This window comes from Pistacia vera, unplaced genomic scaffold (assembly GCF_008641045.1).
Source record: "Pistacia vera cultivar Batoury unplaced genomic scaffold, PisVer_v2 Contig433, whole genome shotgun sequence".
NCBI classification, from domain to species: domain Eukaryota; kingdom Viridiplantae; phylum Streptophyta; class Magnoliopsida; order Sapindales; family Anacardiaceae; genus Pistacia; species Pistacia vera.
In genome coordinates this window covers 1,168,097-1,190,195 of record NW_022196261.1, presented here as the reverse complement: position 1 = coordinate 1,190,195, position 22,099 = coordinate 1,168,097, and the positions used below count along the sequence as shown (strand labels likewise).

General features: G+C 34.7%; 2 protein-coding genes across 2 annotated transcripts; both read right to left on the bottom strand.

Annotated features, from left to right (window-relative positions):
• Positions 1–8,324: 8,324 nt before the first annotated feature.
• Positions 8,325–11,254, bottom strand: LOC116143894 (putative FBD-associated F-box protein At5g56410). Its single transcript, XM_031429342.1, has 4 exons — positions 11,202–11,254; positions 9,542–10,749; positions 9,253–9,444; positions 8,325–8,618 (listed from the first exon to the last, which is right to left on the bottom strand). Exons 2-4 carry the CDS (start codon positions 10,736–10,738, stop codon positions 8,394–8,396), a joined length of 1,614 nt encoding a protein of 537 aa, XP_031285202.1. The 5' UTR covers positions 10,739–10,749; positions 11,202–11,254; the 3' UTR covers positions 8,325–8,393.
• Positions 11,255–15,374: 4,120 nt separating this feature from the next.
• On the bottom strand, positions 15,375–18,288 carry LOC116143849 (probable 1-deoxy-D-xylulose-5-phosphate synthase 2, chloroplastic). Its single transcript, XM_031429296.1, has 10 exons — positions 18,252–18,288; positions 18,013–18,168; positions 17,758–17,922; positions 17,523–17,673; positions 17,154–17,425; positions 16,775–17,048; positions 16,392–16,699; positions 15,995–16,276; positions 15,625–15,909; positions 15,375–15,521 (listed from the first exon to the last, which is right to left on the bottom strand). Exons 2-10 carry the CDS (start codon positions 18,127–18,129, stop codon positions 15,375–15,377), a joined length of 2,001 nt encoding a protein of 666 aa, XP_031285156.1. The 5' UTR covers positions 18,130–18,168; positions 18,252–18,288.
• Between the last annotated feature and the right edge of the window lie 3,811 nt (positions 18,289–22,099).

Here is a 22,099-nt window from a genome sequence, read left to right as displayed (position 1 = left end):
TGAGCTGGAAGAGCTCCAAGCAAAGCACTATAGCGGACTCTACAATGGAGGCTGAGTATATTGCATTATCCGATGCGGCCAAAGAGGCAGTCTGGATTAAGAAGTTCGTTATCGAACTTGGTGTGGTTTCCATGATTGTTGATCCGATAGATGTCTATTGTGACAACAATGGAGCAATTGCTCAAGCAAAGGAACCACGGTCTCACCAGAAGTCTAAACACATACTCAAACGTTTTCATCTCATCAGAGAAATGGTTGAGAGGAAAGATGTACAGATCAGTAAAGTGCATACTGATGACAATCTCATCGATCCACTAACGAAGCCTCTGTCGCAGCAGAAGCATGAAAAACACTTAAAGTCATTCGGTATTAAATACATGAATGATTGGCTATAGTGCATGTGGGAGATTGTTAGAGTATGTGCCCTAGAGCCAATCAATTATTGTAAAATTGACTTTGTAATAAATGTTTATTTATCAATAAAAGGCATATTCTACTATATCATGTAAATCATATTATATGTATTGATATATGTCCTTAGGATGGTAAAACCGTGACAAGGGTATCAAGTGTTTCAAATCTTGATAGTGAGAACCCTATGATCACATATGATGGCCATTCTAGAAACGTCTGTAGCCCCAGTATTATTCTGACCAAGGACACAGATAATACGGTAAGGCTATTATAGTTTTGAACGACCCTGTCGAAAGGCAATGACTGATCTCACTTGTCAAGGTTGTTTGCTGACAAACTAGTTTAACGCATGGGTGCCTGCTAGAGGCAAGTCCACTGGACAGACCCACCAGAGGATTCCATATGGATGGTAACCCTAGTGTCTATGGAATAAATCCTCTAACGGATGGTGGTGCATGTGATCTTTAGACTTGAGATCATCGGAGCGCCTTATGCACCAATTGGTGTAGTTTGACACTAGCCTAACGTAGTTCTATTCAGAGCTATCAATACGATAGTGATTTGCTACATTGAGAAGTGTATCGAGACTATGGTGGATTGACAAAGGATTCATCACTCTTGGGTACGAGAGAAGTTATCTCACTGGGTAATTCAGTAAATAGCAATGACACTAAATCTGTGGCCACAGTGGGATTGAGTTGATGCTCAATCCAATTTAATATTCCTGTCATTGGTCTAGTAACTGAATACAAACATGTCGAGGATATATGAGGTTGACATTATTTCTATACGTCAGTCTCGATGAGATAATAGTTGATGAAAGGATTTAATTGCACGATAACCAAACCGTTGACAGACTACGGTTTCACTGAATCTGAATCTATCGGGTGGCCATGATGCCTTGCTAGGGGCCAATCTTGGTCTCTGTTTAGTGAGACGATTAATTGGTGTTAATCGCGATACTACACACTGCCAATATGATGAGGAGCCTACGGGTCACATACTTAGAAGATAATTTAATAATCCATTTGTGAGAATGGTATTTTCGTCTTTTAGGACGAAAGGGTATTTTGGTAATCTCATAGTGCAATTAAATTTGCTGAGGTTGTTGCCTGTATTTAATTTTAATAGTAAAATTAAATTAGTGAGATTATATTTAAATATATCTCTATATATATTATTATTAATTAAATATTAATATATTATTATATATTAATTGATTTTAATTATAATAATAATTAATTAATTAAAATACCATAAAGGTGTTTGGTTGCAAGGGTAAACTAGGGTTGGAGCCCATGACTATTCCTAAGTGGAATAGGGTTTTAATTGTTGCACTATATAAGTGCAACTTAAAATTAAAACATAATGAGAATTATTCATTCAATTAAAACCCTAGCCACCCTATCTCTCTCTCTCTCTCTCTCTCTCAAGAATAAAACTTTTCTTGTTCTTCTTTCTTGATTCTTGAAGCCCTTGATTGTTCTAGCAAAATAATCAAGGGTTCTACGGATTATCTTCGTGTGGACTTCCGTGAGTGCAATCCTACTTTGGATCGATTGGCGAAAAATCACATGAACAGTAACCGTGAACAGTGTTCCTATCCGAAATCAGAGATATTAGAAGGAGCCTCCAAACATACGTAATTATTCTAATCCTTGAATGGATTTACTTTATACAGATTTTTGTTTATAAACAGGTAAACGGTATAATCTATACTCGGATCTTGGCAAAGAAAGGTAATTGATTTACCGATTGAATTTTTGTTTTTCTGCTGCATATGGTAGATCAATCACAAGCAATTTTTTCCGAGACCAAATCACAAAAGGGAATCTGAATATGCTAAAAATACCAATTAAAGAGACCTAGCTGATATGGGAACAAAAGTGGTAACTCTTGCAAAGTTCAAGCATTGCTTGAACCTATTGCACATCAACTGATCTTATAAAGCTGAGAAGGAGTATGTGAGAAGCTTGCTGCACAAATTTGTTGTTGTTTGGAGAAAGAATAAGGCTTCAAGGTGGAGATTGTTAATGAGTGAAGCCTTTTACACTGTCGTTTTAGCTTTAATACATCTTGCATTTCTGGCCATTGATCTCCAAGCAATCTAATGGGTGAAGACTTACTGCTGGTCAACCATATAAAAGCTGAAGTCCTCCCTCATTCTCGACGGTCTCTCTCGATTGAAATCGCTCAATCAAAACTGCTCTGCTAGGGTTCTTTGTATAGTACTTTGCTCTTATGTAAATCAGTGGTTAATCCACCCATCAAAGTTATGTTTCTTTGTGGTGTAGAGAATCAAGGTTAGAGTTCTCATTGGGGTTATAGATTTACAGGTATAGAAGTGAGGTCTGTGTGATTCTTGTTAGTAAGGGCTTGAAGGGAAGATTGAGTGGTGTGTTGTAATCTTTGGTGACAATAATAATAGTGTAGCAAGCCTCCATATTCTAGAGCTCAACATGGACATAGTTTGTTCAATCTTGAACAAGTGAACCTTGGTAAAAAGATTGCGTGTTGTTTCTTTTCTATATTTGATCTATGTTTGATTGTGTTGGATCTTGATTAGGATAAGATAGACTCAGGTTACAATAGATAACTATAGACCCTTCCAATTGTGGTTAAACCACACTTAAAAGAAATGACAAGTTATTTAAAACAATGTATGAAATGACATCATTTTAAACGTTAGACATTTTGACGCTAAAAAACGACCCCACACAATAAAATCATAATGTAAAACTATATAAATTAAAATCTTTAATTTGATAGACCCATACAAGGTATGTACCTCAATAGTAGATATCAACCAATTGAAACATTCAATTATTCAAATAAATGTAGTGTCAAAACCAATATCATATGCAACTTGTGCAACGTGTGCGAATTTCAACCAATGTTTTAAAACTCGGCCAGGCCCGGCCGGTTTAACCGATTCAATCGGGACTTGTAAGCTTCAACGAGCTGGGTTTATATTTTTCCTATTCACTCAAAACCCTAGGATTTGGGAGGATGATCGGCGGACAATTGACGGTTGGGATGTTGGGGCTTTTGAAGAGAAAGTGACGGTGAATGCAATGGTGGTGACGAAGTTGATTTCCGATGAGTAAATCGACTGAAAATCGAACAAAAATGGCAGCGGCAACAACCAGCTTTTGCTAGCGATTGGCAAGGCTAACGGGGGTGGGTTGAGGTGGGTTTTGGTCGAGAGGAAGAGAGGCGTAATTCCTAGGTGATTGGGAGGGTTGTCGACGCCGGCGTCGGTGAGATCTGGCCGAAATAGGTGATCTTGCGTATATTTTAAGGAGAATGGCCTCAAAGGACGATTGAGGTTGCATCTGAGGTGTCGCCGGCTGATTTGTATTTGGGGGTGTGTTTGCTAAATTTCAAACTTATATGGACTAGGGGTGTATTTGCTGAATTTTAGAAGTTTTTGTCAACCGGTTTGACCTACAGTTAAACCGGTCAACTCGGGACTTGACAACTTTGCCAAGTTTCACGTCGGGTTGGGTTTTAAAACATTGCTTTCAACTAGTTTATTGAATAAGCTTCATATTTCATTTAACTAAATGTGAAATTGTAAAAATATTAATAACATAAAATTCCCACTTGAGATTTGAGATTACAACTATGGCTTTTATAGATTTATAGGTAATCTTGATCTAAAATAATCAAGCATTGATATAGCTTAAATTAATCTTGAAACAACGTGATTTAAGATGTACTAAAAGGAACAAGACATGCAAAAATTGCCACCTCTAACAAAAGCCTTATAATAGATTGGTGTTATCCAATACTTGCCAAGAATCCTTGAGATATTGTTTCATGAAGCTATCTTTGTTGAAGATTGAAACTTTTGTAGAAATGTTTTGCAAACTTTATTTCTAGGTATTGTAATAATATTACATGTTAGAAGTATAATTCATGTGGTTTCGTCACAATCTAAATTTCGTTCATTAATTTCTTGATTTGAGCCAAGTACGGAGACACATTATGGTAGTAAGGAAATGCGTTTTCAATTATGCAGGTAAATACTCTAATCCATTGCCTATAAGAATACAAATTATGTTTATGATGGATGAAGTTTTTGGATTTTGGCATCCAAAAGATCTCCACACTACAACAAAAAGGACTTTTAGCTACGATTTTGTTAGGGACGATTAAAATTCATCGCCAAAGGTAATTATTAGCGACAAAATATGAAATTGGTCGTCAATAGTTTCGCGGACTTTCTAATCCTCGCACGAGATGGCGGGAAATAAATTGGCGACGGACTTAGCGACGACATAATTCGTCATATAATGTTTTTTACGACGAAAATACAAAAAGCGACGCCCAAGTTGATTTCGCGACGTAACCATATGTCGTCGTGGATACTTTTTAGAGAAATAGTACAAAACATAGCCAAAAGTATTTAACAACGCAAATGCACAGTGCCATAAAATGTGTTTGGTGACGAAAATATAGAAAGCGATGCCAAAGAATTTTAGCTATGCAACAAAATGTCCATCATAACAGCTTTTTGGTGACGAAAATATAGAAAGCAATGCCAAAGACATTTAGTTACGGAACAAAAGGCCCGTCGTAATAGCTTTTTGGCGACGAAAATATAGAAAGCGATGCCAAAGACATTTAGCTACGCAACAAAAGGCCTGTTGTAACAGATTTTTGGCGACAAAAATATAAAAAACGACGCAAAATCCATTTGGCTAAGCAACAAATAGTTCATCGGAAAACGTTTTTGGCGACGCAAATATAAAAAAAAAAGGCCAAAGACATTTAGTTACGGAACAAAAGGCCCATCATAACAGCTTTTTGGCGACGAAAATATAGAAATCGACGCAAAAGACATTTAGCTACGCAACAAAAGGCCCGTTGTAACAGCTTTTTGACGACAAAAATATAAAAAACGACGCAAAATCTATTTGGCTATGCAACAAATAGTTTGTAGGAAAACCTTTTTGGCGACGCAAATATAAAAAAAAAAAGGCCAAAAACATATTGCGACACAATTTATGTTTCATCGTGAAAACGTTTTGGTGTCGATTTTCTTAAAATCGTTGCCATTAGTATGTTAGAATTTAATTTTTAATGTAATTTTATATTTATATGACAATAACTGAAAGTGTAAAACCAAGCAGTAATAAAAGAAATCAAAATTAAAAACAGTGTCAACTGTCAATATAAAAAATAATATCTTAGAAGTTTGGCTCTTGAATTTGACATTCAAGCATGTACTTCAATTTAAGAATGTTGCTAGTAAGGAATTTATTGTTTCACTTAATAGATTGGGTTGGTTATTATTTAATACTTATTTAAAGCCTTGATTTATAAATATATATAAATATTTATTAAAAGCTAATGACAATGCTCTTATTATTATTATTATTTATTTTGTAAATACGAAAAGCACCATAGGGTAAATTGTTTTTCAGGTTTTCACTGTTGGTAGCTTATATTTGGTACTTGTTTGTTGCTGTTTGGGATCATTATTATTATTTTTATAATATATATTATAATAAATTTATAATATTATTTAATATTTATATTTAAATGTCAAATTTAGTACATTAAATAATATTTATTAATATTAAAGCAAACAAATGAAAATTAATGCACAAAGGAAAATCACATCACAATTATACAAATTAAATTTGGATAACAATAATAAATATTATTAATTCTCAATATCATCTTCAACTTGTACATCTTCACTTTATATCATCTTCACTAATTCTATTACTTGGCTCCATAAATTGAACAACTTCTGGTTCCACATCCACCCTACGAAGTTCTTCTTGTTCATTAACTTTTGCATCAATATGAAAACTAAATTCATCTAAATTATTGGCTTGATATGCATCATGAGTTGTCAATTGATCTTCCTCAATTTTATCGGGAATGTCGTACAAATGCCTATGTTACACCTTCTGTATAACTTTCCAAACCGGGTTGATGTGTAATCCAGTTTTCATATTGATGCAAAAGTTAATGAGCAAGAAGAACTTCATAGGGTGGATGTGAAACCAGAAGTTGTTCAATTTATGGAGCCAAGTAGTAGAGTTAGTGATGATGATATAAAGTGAAGATGTACAAGTTGAAGATGATATTGAGAATTAATAATATTTATTATTGTTATCCAAATTTAATTTGTATAATTGTGATGTGGTTTTTCTTTGTGCATTAATTTTGATTTGTTTGTTTTAATATTAATAAATATTATTTAATGTACTAAATTTGACATTTAAATATAAATATTAAATAATATTATAAATTTATTATAATATATATTATAAAAATAATAATAATGATCCCAAATAGCAACTAACAAGTACCAAATATAAGCTACCAACAGTGAAAACCTGAAAAACAATTTACCCTATGGTGCTTTTCGTATTTACAAAATAAATAATAATAATAAGAGCATTGTCATTAGCTTTTAATAAATATTTATATATATTTATAAATCAAGGCTTTAAATAAGTATTAAATAATAACCAACCAAATCTATTAAGTGAAACAATAAATTCTTTACTAGCAACATTCTTAAATTGAAGTACATGCTTGAATGTCAAATTCAAGAGCCAAACTTCTAAGATATTATTTTTTATATTGATAGTTGACACTGTTTTTAATTTTGATTTCTTTTATTACTGTTTGGTTTTACACTTTCAGTTATTGTCATATAAATATAAAATTACATTAAAAATTAAATTCTAACATACTAATGGCAACGATTTTAAGAAAATCGACACCAAAATGTTTTCACGATGAAACATAAATTGTGTCGCAATATGTTTTTGGCCTTTTTTTTTTTTATATTTGCATCGCCAAAAAGGTTTTCCGACAAACTATTTGTTGCATAGCCAAATAGATTTTGCGTCGTTTTTTATATTTTTGTCGTCAAAAAACTGTTACGACGGGCCTTTTGTTGCGTAGCTAAATGTCTTTTGCGTCGATTTCTATATTTTCGTCGCCAAAAAGCTGTTACGACGGGCCTTTTGTTCCGTAACTAAATGTCTTTGGCCTTTTTTTTTTTATATTTGCGTCGCCAAAAACGTTTTCCGACGAACTATTTGTTGCTTAGCCAAATGGATTTTGCGTCGTTTTTTATATTTTTGTCGCCAAAAAGCTGTTACAACGGGCCTTTTGTTGAGTAGCTAAATGTCTTTGGCATCGTTTTCTATATTTTCGTCGCCAAAAAGCTGTTACGATGGCCCTTTTGTTACGTAGCTAAATGTCTTTGGCATTGCTTTCTATATTTTCGTCACCAAAAAGCTGTTATGATGGGCATTTTGTTGCATAGCTAAACGTCTTTGGCATCACTTTCTATATTTTCGTCGCCAAACACATTTTATGGCACTGTGCATTTGCGTTGCTAAATATTTTTGGCTACGTTTTGTACTATTTCTGTAAAAAGTATCCACGATGACATATGGTTACGTCGCGAAAACAACTTGGGCGTCGTTTTTTGTATTTTCGTCGTAAAAAACATTATATGACGAATTATGTCGTCGTTAAGTCCGTCGCCAATTTATTTCCCGCCATCTCGTGCGAGAATTAGAAAGTCCGCAAAACTATTGGCGACCAATTTCATATTTTGTCGCTAATAATTACCTTTGGCGATGAATTTTAATCGTCCCTAACAAAATCGTAGCTAAAAGTCCTTTTTGTTGTAGTGTGGAGATCTTTTGGATGCCAAAACCCAAAAACTTCATCCATCATAAACATAATTTGTATTCTTATAGGTAATGGATTAGAGTACTTACCTGCATAATTGAAAACGCATTTCCTTACTACCATAATGTGTCTCCGTACTTGGCTCAAATCAAGAAATTAATGAACGAAATTTTCTAACACTGCTTTGGTGTACTTAATATGAAGATTGTACATTATAATAATGTTTACCTAGAAATAAAGTTTGCAAAACATTTCTACAAAAGTTTCAATCTTCAACAAAGATAGCTTCATGAAACAATATCTCAAGGATTCTTCGCAAGTATTGGATAACACCAATCTAGTCGAAAGCGAAGAGTTCCTTGCGGAAGGTTAGGCAACACATCAGTGTTATCTATGCGAATAGGCTTATAATCTTCCAATTTTGAGAAACTCTCGATCTTAAAACCTTGTAAGTAATGTCGCCAACATTTGATATCACGAGCATTGCAACATTTCGCATCTTTATTTGTCAATTCTTCATTCAGCCACTGTAAATAAACCAAATAAGAAACTTAGCCAGAAATAACTAAAATAAATAACTTTAAGATGGTGAGAAAAAAAGAGTTTTCTAAACTTAGCAAGAACTAAGAAGACTTAAAAATCTAAAACCCTTAATCTTAAAAATGAGAAAGGAAGAATTGTTTTATATTCATGTAACATGCATTATTCTTGATCACACGGATAATCCTTGATAAGGAGAAAAATAAATAAAAGAAGAAAATCACATCAATTCAACATTTATTCATTTACATGTGGAGTAAAAGTTAAAACTGATTAAAAGGTGTACAGATAAAATTCCAAAATACAAACATTCGCATTTAAAATCCTAGCCACTTTAGAAATATTGCACTTACTCTGTCAGCCATAATGAATGCATTTTGGGGGAGAGCTTTCAGCAACTATGAATTTTAAACAATAAAATTACAATTCTACTTTTCTTCCTCCTCTCATTTTTGACGTGGAAAAACAACAATTTTCCCTTTCCTTCTCTCATGATAAGTTATGTAAGAAAAACATTAAATTGTTAATACTTCAATCAAGAAAGTCAATGATAATATGGTAATTTTGACAAATTTAGAGGAAATATGCAAAGAAGTAAAAATTATGATAAGATGGACATACCTTAATGAATTTGTTTTGCTCGCGCCCCCATGTTATCACAGACAAACTTTTAGGATGACAAAGACATAGAACGCCATCCAACAAAGCTCCATAATCTGATGATAGTAATGCATGTGTATATAGAGATAAATTTCCAACTACAAATGGTAGCCAGGGCAAATGTTCTTGGAATTCTTCTAAACTGAAAAAGTGCTAAAAAATCACGAAAAAAGGAACAAAATAAGCAATTAACAATAATTAAAAAATAATGAAAATAAGTGAATTTCTTATATAAAGTTTACATACATACCTTCCTTGATGTGAAATATAAGATCAAATCTTCAATTTGATTGGAAACTCCAAGAAATTCCTTCATGCTAATGTACCATTGGGTGTCAGGATCACTTCCATTTAAGAATCCAACTCTCCATCGGCAAGGAGCATTTATCGAAGATACGGGAATTGGATTATTCACATAAGAGAAACTGCGTAAATTTGGAGCATAAATATCAATCTCCCTCAATTTAGAACAACCGCCAAAGCGCAAGTTCTTAAGTTGATTACTTGCAACAGTAACCTTTTCTAGGGAGTGACAACATTCAACGCGCAAATTCTCGAGCAAAGGAAATCTTGAAATAAGGTCATGGAATTGCATGTCCTTAAAAAAGGCACCCCCTAAGTGTAAATCACTCAAACGATGACAATCATACATGTTAATCATACATGGCATTCGTTGCCGATCAAATAAAAGCGCAAATTCTTGAAGACTTGGAACACATATTGTGATTCTTTCAACCTCATTTGGGGGAGAGTAGATCCTTATAATCTTGAGTTTGAGAAGTCTAGAGATTATACAATAACATTTCAAACCCCTACAAAAGATAAAACTCAATTCCTCAAGCATACGGCAATCACTAACAACCCTTTGAATCATCTCTTCATTTGTATGGATATCATAGAGAATTAGCTTTCTGAGAGAATGTAACCTCATAGAACCAAAAAGCTGCTCCATCTTACACCCATGTAGTTTTAAACTTGTCACAGATTTAGCATAAAAGATTGCTTGAGGTAAATTATACCTATAACTTCTAGTTGGTCTGAGGTTAAGATCCATTTCTTTGACACAATTTTGCACAGCCAATCCTATCCACTTGTCAAGAGAAGCAGGCAATTCGTTCACATCATCAAAGCTTATGGATAGCCTAAATGCATGCATACAAAGCTGAAGTTTACAGAACCGAAACAGGGAATCATCAACAAATTTGATGAAATTCTTCAAACGTTCACAAAACTTTTCAAAACTTTCCATCTCCGTTTCAAATTCCACTCCAAAGAAATAATTTTCATTGAAATCCAAGATAGGAAATGAATCCTTTAAATATTTCCATCTCTTTGACAACACACTAGTTTGAGCTACCTCTTTTGTGGAGAGAGAACACATAATGCGATGAGCAATAAAAGAAGGTAAATCCGAGATTCGATCCATGTCACCAGAACTCTCCCCCATAATCTTGAAACCTGTAATTTCCATACATTTCCACAACTAATTAAGGCACCACAATGTAATGTAATTCATGCTTTTTCACATAATTTAATTTACACAACTCTATTAAACATATAAAGAAAAGCAACCATGATCCAGCTGAAAAGACAAAAACTTGTCAGAATCTTCAAGCTCAGAAGCTAAAAGTTCAAACTTTTGTGCCTAGAATTCTGATAAATATGGATAATATATATACACATCAAGAATTCTAAAACAAACAGCACAGAATTTATACAAAAAAGAACACAAAGAAAAGTGCTACCACAGGAAGATTGACCGAGAAAGATTTAAGTAAAATTTAGGATTATTTAATGCAAAAAAAAAAGACTTGAACGAAACATACAACAAGTCAAACAAAAGAAACATACAACTTACATAGCAATGGCGAAAGAGATCTCAAGAAGATTAGAAAGAATTAAAAACATACCAGAAAATCCTAAGCGAAGAGCTGCACCACATCACTCATCACAAACTCAGTAGTGAGTAGAAGAAAAGAAACTGAAAATGCTTGAAAAATTGGACAATAACGAGGAGCGGGTAAAGCAGATGCTTTTTCAGGAGAAATTACACTAAACTCCAGAGCTTTTCCTTTTTATTACGTACCCCCTGAAGTTTAGGATTTGTTAAAAGAAGGTTTTATGATGGATATTTTGATAATTGAATATGAAACAAGGAATGCATGTGTATATCTGGCGGGCAAACTACTGTTGCTGTCAGTCATTTTTGTGATGAGTGTTTTTTTAATTTTATTTTCTACAAAAATAATCATTTTGATAAGCCCCTATTTATAAAATTACAAAAATAACCCTATTTTGTAATATAAGTATGTTCAATAATCATCACTTAAAATGCTAAACATAAATATATGATTTAATATTAGTGTGATTATGTTTTTAATTATGTCAATGTATTATAAATTATTATCTTTTTATAATTTTACCATCATTGACTGCGAATTATTTTTAGGTGGTCAAACGATTCAATAAAAACTCTTAGATGTATTACTTAAAAGGTTTTCTTAGATGTATTACTTAAAAGGTTTTAAGTTTGAACTCTTCATCGATCGTTAATAGAGACAATCATTGGAGTTCTTACAGTCTCTAGTTTTAAAGTAACGAGAGATTAGTTGAGACCCCAAATCATTAAAAAAAAAAAAAACATTGATTGCGTTGGAAAGTATTATCAGAAAATTAAATTATGAAATAAATTATATGTTTGGTCATATTTGTGTAACAAAATAAATGACAAGAGTTATTGTTATTATACAACATGCAAAAAAAAACCCATATATTAAGGTATTCAAAGAGGAATGCTACAATAATGAATATACTGCTATAAAAACTTGGACACAGACACAGTCCTCAATCACTCTCATCAGTTTTCATAAATACGGCAATCTCTATTCAATACAATATCAATAAAACAATCTATATTTCCCCTCCTTACCAAATCTTCAACAACTTTATAGACGATAAGCTAGTGGGTTTATTCGTTAAAAGTTGTGGCATTATGAATGCTCGGACACTGTTCGATGAATTGCCTGAATGACACATGGTTACTTTGAATTCTATGATACCCACTTGCTTTAGCAATCAGTTATATAAAATGATAAATTTGGGATTGACTAGTGTTGATTGTTGGTTTCTCCCAGAAAGGAGGCCTAGATGAAGCTTTAGGGGCTTTTGTGAGAATTAAAATAGAATGATGGGCCAATTATAGAAGATGAAGGACAAAATGAGAAAGATGAGATTAAAAAGGATCTTTCAATTTGATGTTGATGGGAAGATGTATACTTTCATGCTGGGATTGGTCCCAAAATTAAGATGGTTAAAATTTGGGTTATGTTCCGATTCTAGATCTTTTATGCAAGACTAAGGTCTTAGATGAGAACAGAAAAAGAGATCTTTGCATCATCTCATTGAGAAACTTACCATGTGTTGATTGTCATACTTGGATAATGCCACAGATTCAAAGAAATTTCATCAATTTAAAGATGGCTTCTGTTGCTGTCGTGATTATAGATGAATCCTGTGCAATGTCTTTACTTATTTCTCGATAGCGCAGTGCGCATTTATCCATTTCTATTTCTCTTCTTCAGAAACTCCCATTGGCATCAACAGATGACTGATGTAACACCATTTGGTTTCAACATATGTAGAGTGGCCTGCATCGATTGTTTCTCAGATTTCAACAAAGGTGAGAACCAAATTTGTGAAGTTATTTGATTGTTAATGGAATTGCTAGATTAGGTCTGTAGATATTGTGGATTAGCAATAATATTCTAGGACACACTTATGTTTGACAGCTGACTTATGAATAGTTTGTTGTCATAACAGCTGGATTATTTTATGAATGTACTGCAAGCTCCTAGGTCATTAGTTTAATGGGTTGCTTCCCGGAGTTTTACTGCAGCGAGGAACCAATTTGTTAAGGTATTTAGTTTTTGACTGAATTGCTAACTTCGTCATTTGATCGTGTAAAACTTTTAGGGAAAGATCAATCCAATTTGGTGTTCATCTTGAAGCATCTTTCAGCTTGACTTTAAACTAAGAAGAACTTTAAGCTGTCGTTTATTTTTTTCATTAGTTCACTATTTTTCCGTGATAGTAATAATACTTGGAGAAGGGTATTAATTAATTTTGGACATTAGTTTACTTTACTTGATTTTTCTTTGAATTTGAGACTGTCATATTTGTCACTAAGTAAATGGTAAAGTTATTGTAGTTGATTGAACACTCTTTGCCACCCCTAGAGAGTTAACTGTGTGGCAGGGGGGTATACAGGATACTGCATTCGTTTCTCTGAAGAGGGAACCCTCAGAAGAATCAGAACCTTAAAACTTGGTTAAAAGTTAAACTGACAAGAGTTTATGGTTGAGATAGTGTAGGATCTGAAAGTTGCACTGGGTGATGAGGGACTAATGTTCTGCTCTGAAGTATTTTTAAGCTTCTGGTGGTTGGAGCATTGTTATTGAGTACATGCATTTAGAGAAGAATTCTACAACGAGTTGGATTATTATTGTAGAGGAAATTCATATTTTCATAGCTGAAAGTTGGCTTCATCCAAGATATTGAGAGTGATACAAGAACTATGTTGAGTTTATTTTGTATTACCCAAGTGAAATTTTGTATTATTAAAGAGAAACTTGAAGTATCAGCTAGCTTTGAAAACACATAATAGTTACCTTAACAATAATAGTGGGGTAATCTTGAAATATTTTGATCATTTAGATAGATGAGTTGTAAAGTGATTCTGTATTTCCATGGGTCAACCTTGTTACTGTGAAAAATATGGAACTAATGTGGCAGCAACTAGCGAAATGTAGTGCTGAGGCTGAATGTAGAGAAATTACTCATAATTTGTTGATTTTACCGGTAAAATCTATTTTACAAGAGATGAGGTTTTTTATTGAAGAGTCTTGATGAAGTTGCTTGTATATTGCTAGTAGTCTTGTATTTTATGAAAGAACCAAATCATATTGAAGTAGATAGTCAAATTATTTGTGATTGGGTAATAGGAAAACAAATTGTTAGATGTGCGCTTTTAGATGCTCAATTAGGGTATATGTACTACCTCAATGGTCCTTTCTATTAAACAATGGAAATCTTGGGTATTCATGCTCCAACTTAAGGGTTGGTATTAGAATTATTATACGTTGGGGTCAAGATGTATGATGATGCTATTTTTGGTATTTGAATTTCTATGTTTGTTAATTTATGAGGGATGTCTCCTCATTCTAAAGAAATAAATTGCTTTAATTTTTCTTTTGTTCTCTTCCTTGTCCAAATATAATAGTCTGTGAAGTCTCTTATTGCTGTACTCGTTGACTCCAATCTTTACTGTGGATTGGAGATTTAATTGGTGGGAGAGTTACCTCTAACCTAAAACCAAAAAGCTAAAGTAATCAGAATTTTCAACCATTGAATCTTTCAGTATCATGGAAAAGATTTACTTGTAGGCAATTTCCTTGTTCTGTCTGCATTGATGCCCATTAATATAGTTGGCTGACCAAAATACCAACTGAATGACTTGCCTGGATCATGATTCAGTCGTTAGTTACTTGGTGAGGGATCTTCCGGTAACCTGGAAAAGATCTACTTGTAGGCAATTTCATTATTCAGTCTCTACTGATGCCCAATATGGTTGGCTGATCAAAATGTCTTGTTAATTACTTATCTAGATCATGATATAACAGTTATTTACTTGGTGGGTTTCTTAAAATTATGGCTGGAATAATTGAAGCATATCCTGACAATTTTGCACTCAGTGCATGATCACTTGTTTCACAATTCTTTTTCTTGAAATAAACAGATAAAAGTGGGAGAGAGAGAAAGTGTTATCCTGAAAATGCTTGCAAATTTTGCTATATTTTATTTTCTCTTGAAATTGGCGTTTTATGCCTTGGCTACAATATAACTACTTAATGTACACACACAATTGAGGCCTTGACAATTACATTAGTAATCCGATACACTGGCAAAGCTTTGTAGGTATGGGGATATCAGTCTAAAAATTGCGGTCTTGAACTTGGTGTATATATACCCCGGTATGAATTTCTGAGATGGACACAGAAGGCAAGATGCTGATCTATTTTGTGTGCTTACTTAAGCAGAAGTGCTTCTTTTTGCCTTCCCAAGAGGGATAAAACTGTTGCAGATATATGTCTTGAGGAGAGCCCTGCTGCTTCAATTTGGTCCTGGGGTGATCCATGGTCTATATATCTATCAGGAAGTACCATTGCTCTCAACTGCAGAAGGAATGCTCAAGAATTAGGACCTCAATAAATAAAAAGGAAAAGAAGAAATAAGATTAAAAATTTGCTTGAAACTTTCATTTCAAAGAGGAAATACCTTGAGAGGTCCATCCAGAATACCACTTAAGCTTAGGAAGTGCGCTACATGAGAGCTAAAACCTCCAATAGCACCCTCTTCCACAGTAATTAGGATTTCATGATCTTTGGCCAGTTGCCTGATGAGATCTGTATCCAAAGGTTTGCAAAATCTTGCATCAGCAACTGTGACAGATATGTCTCTGTTCCTGAGCAAGCTTGCAGCTTCCACACATTGTTGAACTATAGAACCATAACCTAGAATAGCAACTCTATCTCCTTCCATTAGTATTCTTCCCTTACCAATCTGTTGAATTATCAAAAGGAAGTAATGGTTAGTTTGTTCTGTATTTTTCTCTTTGCATATTAAAATGTCGGCAACTTATGCTAACCTCCAGTGGGGTTCCTTTGTTATTAGGTGGGAGAACAGCTCCAATTCCATTGCCCCTTGGGAATCTGAAGCAACTGGGCCTGTCGTCTATGGCTGCTGCTGTGGCAACCATGTGCATAAGTTCAGCTTCATCAGATGGAGCCATGACCACCATATTGGGCAAACAAGACATGTACACGACATCAAATGCTCCACAGTGTGTGGGTCCATCGGCACCAACCAAACCAGCTCGATCCATTGCAAAGCGAACCGGTAACTTTTGAAGATCTACATCATGTACCACCTTCATGTCCAAGATAAAGTATTAGTGTTAAATTTTGCAATAAAACAACAAAAAAGGAAAAAAGAATTACATAGCCTACCACAGTTCAACTTATTCATCTACTTTGCTGACTTACCTGATCATATCCTCGTTGCAGAAATGATGAGTAGATTGTACAAAATGGTTTGAGGCCCTCTGTGGCTAAACCAGCTGCAAAAGTAACAGCATGTTGCTCAGCTATCCCCACGTCAAAACAGCGATCTGGGAACTTCTTCTGGAAATAATTGAGGCCAGTGCCACCACCCATTGCTGCATGGATGGCCACAATCTTATTGTCTGTCTCGGCTTCTTTTATTAGAGATTCAACAAAATACTGTGTATATGAAAGTGTAGAGGATTTGGACTTTAATTGCTGGCCTGTTTTTGTATCAAACTTGGCAACTCCTGCAAGCATAAGAGAATAAGGACTATTTCTATGGCTTATGACACTGCCATTGCAATGTAAAGTTGATGTCTTACCATGCATTTTATCAGCCGCTGACTCAGCTGGGGTATAGCCTTTCCCTTTCTCTGTTACAACATGGATCAGAACTGGTCCCGGAGCAGGCATTGCTTTCACCTTTTGAAAAATAGTTACTAAATCTTCAACGTTGTGCCCATCTACTGGACCAATATAGTATAACCCTAGTTCCTCGAATAGAGTTGACCCAGTGGCACTGATCATTCCTCTTGCATACTCGTCTACCTTTGCTGCAACTTCATGTGTTGGCCCGCCAATTTGCTTCGTGATGCTCTTGAACCAAAGAAAAATAGCACCAAGTCAGACGTCTTTTAGTACTGAAGAGAGGTAGGAAATTAGACTATGAAGATAAATGATATGTGCGAATATGAGGTTTACTTTTGCTGCTTCACGAAGTTTACGAAACTGGGTGCTGGCTTGGAGCTTGGTTAAAGCATTGCTGAGGGCTCCAACCGGTGTTGTGGGGCCATCAAGAGTAGCAGTGGGTAGAGATACTTGTTTGTTGTCGTTCAGCACAACAATCAGATTAGTATCAAGGAATCCTGCATTGTTCATGGCCTCATATGCTTGTCCTGCAGTCATGGCTCCATCTCCGATCACCGAAATAACGTTATTTTTCTTTCCCAGAAGGTCCCTTGCAACTGCCATACCTGAATATTTTTAAATAAATACATTGATTATTATATTCTAAAATTCCCATCTAACAATTCTATAATTATATATACAGTTGCGGTGAGAAGTGTTTACCAAGACCGGCAGAGATGCTTGTGGAACTGTGTCCTGCACCAAAAGCGTCATGAATGCTCTCATCCCTTTTAGGAAATCCTGCAAGCCCTGAAGTTTTCCTCAGGGTATGCATCTTGGACCTTCTTCCTGTCAGAATTTTATGGGGATAGGCCTGCAAAATTCACAGTTTAACGTTAGCGAACCTGAAGCTTTGGCTGCTTCTTCATCTATTTGGACTTGAGTGACTCTGCCTCACCTGGTGTCCAACATCCCATACAATTTTATCTTCAGGTGTGTTGAAGACATGATGCAATGCAACTGATAGTTCAACCACTCCCAAGCTTGAACCAAGATGCCCACCTGTCTTAGATACACTGTACACAATATCTTCTCTAAGCTCTGTCGCCAGTTGTTCAAGATCCTGAAAATGTATTAACAATTCATAGTAAACAAACAAACTTATCCTGAAGAAAGCACATGATGTTACATCGCTCAAGCACGTTTAATTCACCTGTGTAGATAGATTCTTCATGTGAAGTGGATAATTAATTGTGTCCAGCAAAGGAGTATCAGGTTTTTCACCTGAGAAACCAATCCTCTCGCCATCTTTTTCTCGCTTAATCGCCATCTTTTTCTCCCCATCTGGTGATGATGCTCTCACAAAGAACTGGAACACATCAAGTAAACCATTATTATAGTCAGATCATGAAAGAAGCACACACATAACAGAACATAGTATATATTACTGACCGGTTGTTTGCAGGAGATGTTTGGTCTTGAAGGTTGGAAGAATTATGAGAATATTATAGCTGGGGTCAAGATGTATGATGATGCTATTGGTATTTGAATTTCTATGTTTGTTAATTTATGAGGGATGTCTCCTCATTCTAAAGAAATAAATTGCTTTAATTTTTCTTTTGTTCTCTTCCTTGTCCAAATAATAGTCTGTGAAGTCTCTTATTGCTGTACTCGTTGACTCCAATCTTACTGTGGATTGGAGATTTAATGGTGGGAGATTACCTCTAACCTAAACCAAAAAGCTAAAGTAATCAGAATTTTCAACCATTGAATCTTTCAGTATCATGGAAAGATTTACTTGTAGGCAATTTCCTTTTCTGTCTGCATTGATGCCCATTATATAGTTGGCTGACCAAAACCAACTGAATGACTTGCGGATCATGATTCAGTCGTTAGTTACTTGGTGAGGGATCTTCCGGTAACCTGGAAAAGATCTACTTGTAGGCAATTTCATTATTCAGTCTCTATGATGCCCAATATGGTGGCTGATCAAAATGTCTTGTAATTACATCTAGATCATGATATAACAGTTTATTACTGGTGGGTTTCTTAAAATTATGGCTGGAATAATTGAAGCATATCCTGAAATTTGCACTCAGTGCATGATCACTTGTTTCACAATCTTTTTCTTGAAAAAACAGATAAAAGTGGGAGAGAGAGAAAGTGTTATCCTGAAAAGCTTGCAAATTTTGCTATATTTTATTTTCTCTTGAAATTGGCGTTTTATGCCTGGCTACATAACTACTTAATGTACACACACAATTGAGGCCTTGAAATTACATTAGTAATCCGATACACTGGCAAAGCTTTGTAGGTATGGGGATATCAGTTAAAAATTGCGGTCTTGAACTTGGTGTATATATACCGTATGAATTTTGAGAGTGGACACAGAAGGCAAGATGCTGATCCATTTTGTGTGCTTACTTAAGCAGAAGTGCTTCTTTTTGCCTTCCCAAGAGGGATAAAACTGTTGCAGATATATGTCTTGAGGAGAGCCTGCTGCTTCAATTTGGTCCTGGGGTGATCCATGGTCTATATATCTATCAGGAAGTACCATTGCTCTCAACTGCAGAAGTAGCTCAAGAATTAGGACCTCAATAAATAAAAAGGAAAAGAAGAAAAGATTAAAATTTGCTTGAACTTTCATTTCAAAGAGGAAATACCTTGAGAGGTCCATCCAGAATACCACTTAAGCTTAGGAAGTGGCAACATGAAGCTAAAACCTCCAATAGCACTCTTCCACGTAATTAGGATTTCATGTCTTTGGCCATTTGCCTGATGAGATCGTATCCAAAGGTTTGCAAATCTTGCATCAGCAACTGTGACAGATATGAAAAAAAAAAAAACATTGATTGCGTTGGAAAGTATTATCAGAAAATTAAATTATGAAATAAATTATGTGTTTGGTCATATTTGTGTAACAAAATAAATGCCAAGAGTTATTGTTATTATACAACATCCAAAAAAACCCATTTATTAAGGTATTCAAAGAGGAATGCTACAATACTGCTATAAAAACTTGGACACGGTCCTCATTCACTCTTATCAGTTTTCACAAATACGGCAATGTCTATTCAATACAATTCCATATCAATAAAACAATCTACATTTCCACTCCTTACCTAATCTTCAACAACTTTATAGACGATAAGCTAGTGGGTTTATTCGTTAAAAGTTGTGGCATTATGAATGCTCGGACACTGTTCGATGAATTGCCTGAATGACACATGGTTACTTTGAATTCTATGATACCCACTTGCTTTAGCAATCAGTTATATAAAATGATAAATTTGGGATTGACTAGTGTTGATTGTTGGTTTCTCCCAGAAAGGAGGCCTAGATGAAGCTTTAGGGGCTTTTGTGAGAATTAAAATAGAATGATGGGCCAATTATAGAAGATGAAGGACAAAATGAGAAAGATGAGATTAAAAAGGATCTTTCAATTTGATGTTGATGGGAAGATGTATACTTTCATGCTGGGATTGGTCCCAAAATTAAGATGGTTAAAATTTGGGTTATGTTCCGATTCTAGATCTTTTATGCAAGACTAAGGTCTTAGATGAGAACAGAAAAAGAGATCTTTGCATCATCTCATTGAGAAACTTACCATGTGTTGATTGTCATACTTGGATAATGCCACAGATTCAAAGAAATTTCATCAATTTAAAGATGGCTTCTGTTGCTGTCGTGATTATAGATGAATCCTGTGCAATGTCTTTACTTATTTCTCGATAGCGCAGTGCGCATTTATCCATTTCTATTTCTCTTCTTCAGAAACTCCCATTGGCATCAACAGATGACTGATGTAACACCATTTGGTTTCAACATATGTAGAGTGGCCTGCATCGATTGTTTCTCAGATTTCAACAAAGGTGAGAACCAAATTTGTGAAGTTATTTGATTGTTAATGGAATTGCTAGATTAGGTCTGTAGATATTGTGGATTAGCAATAATATTCTAGGACACACTTATGTTTGACAGCTGACTTATGAATAGTTTGTTGTCACAACAGCTGGATTATTTTATGAATGTACTGCAAGCTCCTAGGTCATTAGTTTAATGGGTTGCTTACTGGAGTTTTACCTCAGCGAGGAACCAATTTGTTAAGGTATTTAGTTTTTGACTGAATTGCTAACTTCGTCATTTTATCGTGTAAAACTTTTAGGGAAATATCAATCCAATTTGGTGTTCATCTTGAAGCATCTTTCAGCTTGACTTTAAACTAAGAAGAACTTTAAGCTGTCGTTTATTTTTTTCATTAGTTCACTATTTTTCCGTGATAGTGATAATACTTGGAGAAGGGTATTAATTAATTTTGGACATTAGTTTACTTTACTTGATTTTTCTTTGAATTTGAGGCTGTCATATTTGTCACTTAGCAAATGGCAAAGTTATTGTAGTTGATTGAACACTCTTTGCCACCCCTAGAGAGTTAACTGTGTGGCAGGGGGGTATACAGGATACTGCATTCGTTTCTCTGAAGAGGGAACCCTCAGAAGAATCAGAACCTTAAAACTTGGTTAAAAGTTAAACTGACAAGAGTTTATGGTTGAGATAGTGTAGGATCTGAAAGTTGCACTGGGTGATGAGGGACTAATGTTCTGCTCTGAAGTATTTTTAAGCTTCTGGTGGTTGGAGCATTGTTATTGAGTACATGCATTTAGAGAAGAATTCTACAACGAGTTGGATTATTATTGTAGAGGAAATTCATATTTTCATAGCTGAAAGTTGGCTTCATCCAAGATATTGAGAGTGATATAAGAACTATGTTGAGTTTATTTTGTATTACCCAAGTGAAATTTTGTATTATTAAAGAGAAACTTGAAGTATCAGCTGGCTTTGAAACCACATAATAGTTACCTTAACAATAATAGTGGGGTAATCTTGAAATTTTTTGATCATTTAGATAGATGAGTTGTAAAGTGATTCTGTATTTCCATGGGTCAACCTTGTTACTGTGAAAAATATGGAACTAATGTGGCAGCAACTAGCGAAATGTAGTGCTGAGGCTGAATGTAGAGAAATTACTCATAATTTGTTGATTTTACCGGTAAAATCTATTTTACAAGAGATGAGGTTTTTTTATTGAAGAGTCTTGATGAAGTTGCTTGTATATTGCTAGTAGTCTTGTATTTTATGAAAGAACCAAAGCATATTGAAGTAGATAGTCAAATTATTTGTGATAGGGTAATAGGAAAACAAATTGTTAGATGTGCGCTTTTAGATGCTCAATTAGGGTATATGTACTACCTCAATGGTCCTTTCTATTAAACAATGGAAATCTTGGGTATTCATGCTCC